The following is a 1,935-nucleotide window of genomic DNA, read 5'->3' as shown; positions in this document are numbered from 1 at the left end:
GGAGGTCAGCAGGCAGGTTTCTGATAGATTAATTCAGACCTGTAGATGCTGGAGGTCAGCAGGCAGGTTTGTGAGGAGTATCTGAGGGAGTCTGAGAGCCAGAGGAGCATCAGGAGGCCGGTCAGCAGGGCGAGGCTGAAGCAGAGAACCAGCAGCGTGAGAAGGTTTCTGCCCTGAGGAGCAGGAGCTGAGAACACATCCCACAGGTGGAGGAGGGCGGAGCTTAACACCTGTCTGCAGGAGGAGGATCTGAGGAAACAGGAAAGAGAGAGAGGCTGAATCCTGCAAACTCCATTTCGACAAACTAAATGGGTTTTCGAGAATTTTGACTTTTCTCAGAATGTTACTTTTTTTTAAGTATTTTGACTTTTTCTCAGAATTTCAATATTTTCTAACATTTTTACTTTTTCTCAGAACCTTTGCTATTTCTCAGAAATTTGAATTTTCTCAGAATTCTCACTATTTCTCAGAATAACTTTTTTTCTCAGACTTCAAAATGTTCTCAGTTTTTACTTTAGTTAGAATTTGTAATATTTTCTCAGAAATTTGTAATATTAATATTTTCTCAGAATTTGTAATATTTTCTCAGAGTTACCAGTTGGTATACTAACCACCAAGTTGAATGTCTATTTTTGCAATTTCCTGGCAGCTTCCAGGAGATTCTCCTCACAATGTCCAGGCAACTAAATAATAAAGCTCAATATCCCAAATTACGAACTTGCATCAAAGGGTTTTAAAATCTGTCTTAAGTTAAGCTCCAATTCAGAAGAAAAGTATTACACTACGATACACTTAAAGACTACAAATATACAGAAAACCGCTATAACAAGATACAAACAGACTAAAAAGATGCAAATGAACATAGATAAACACTGAACTACTAAGAAGACACAGAAAACAAATATAATAAATAAACAACTTAAGAGACACATTTTGACTACAAAGAGAACAACTAAAAAAAACTATAAATAACCTAAAAAAAGACACAAAATAACAACAAGAGATGGAAAAAACAAGGCAACTATATTTAGATGCTCAATTCCCAAATTACGAACTTGTTTCAGGTTTTTTTTTTTTACTTTTCTTAGAATTTATTTTTTCTTTCTCAGAAATATTTATTTTTGCTCAGTATTTTCAATATTTCTCAGATTTTAGAATTTTCTCAAATTTCCAATTTTTCTCAGAATTATTTCTCAAAGTTTTGACTTTTTTCAGAATTATTACCTTGTATCAGATTTTCATCAACTTTAAAACAAGTTCAATGAGAAGCAAAAATAGATTACAAAATTAAAAGAGACACATAATGACTACAACGAGATGCTAAAGAACTACAAAGAAACTCAAAATAACCACAAAAAGACACAAGGAAACAAAAATAAACTCAAAGACATGGAAAACAACTAAAACAACACACAAAATAAATAAAAAATCAAGGCAACTATATTTGTAAAGCTCAATATCCCAAATTACAAACTTGAGTCAAAAGGTTTTACAATTTGTCTTTAGAACCAGTTCAGAAGAAACGTATACATTTGAAATCAATTAAAACGTTTTACTTTGACCCAGAACGATAGTGAGAAATGATTTGTCCTTTATAGGAGAAATGCTGCCTCTTTTAACCACGTATTTCCTATAACAGGTCATTTTGAAAGTAGCTAAACTTTATCTACACAAACAACATAATCAACCCGAGAGAGACGGATCAATCATTTCAATTAGTTCCATCTCAATTAGAGATTAATTACAAAAGATAATCCGTTTTTACCTGACGGCCCTGATGATATCCTCTGTGATGAGCTTCATGCTCTCTGAACACTGGATGCTGTGTGTGTGTGTGTGTGTGTGTGTGTGTGTGTGTGTGTGTGTGTGTGTGTGTGTGTGTGTGTGTGTGTGAGAGAGAGAGGAGAAAAGAGGAAGTGAACACTCACCGTCATG

The 1,935-nt window shown here is 34.3% G+C and overlaps 1 protein-coding gene across 1 annotated transcript in view; it reads right to left on the bottom strand.

Moving 5' to 3' along the window:
* LOC104943550 (osteoclast stimulatory transmembrane protein-like) overlaps positions 1-1,803 on the bottom strand; it is a gene marked incomplete at its 3' end in the record, with an annotated part of 3,688 nt that extends 1,885 nt beyond the window's left edge. The window contains exons 1-2 of the mRNA XM_010769001.1: positions 1,766-1,803; positions 40-249 (exon numbers count right to left, since the gene is read on the bottom strand). Coding sequence (XP_010767303.1) covers positions 40-249; positions 1,766-1,803 — 248 coding nt within the window. The remainder of the gene's footprint in view (positions 1-39; positions 250-1,765) is intronic.
* Positions 1,804-1,935: the final 132 nt, after the last annotated feature.

This window comes from Notothenia coriiceps, unplaced genomic scaffold, assembly GCF_000735185.1.
Source record: "Notothenia coriiceps isolate Sejong01 unplaced genomic scaffold, NC01 NC01_scaffold00006188, whole genome shotgun sequence".
In the NCBI taxonomy this organism is placed as follows: Eukaryota; Metazoa; Chordata; class Actinopteri; order Perciformes; family Nototheniidae; genus Notothenia; species Notothenia coriiceps.
This window is presented reverse-complemented; position numbering and strand designations above follow the sequence as displayed.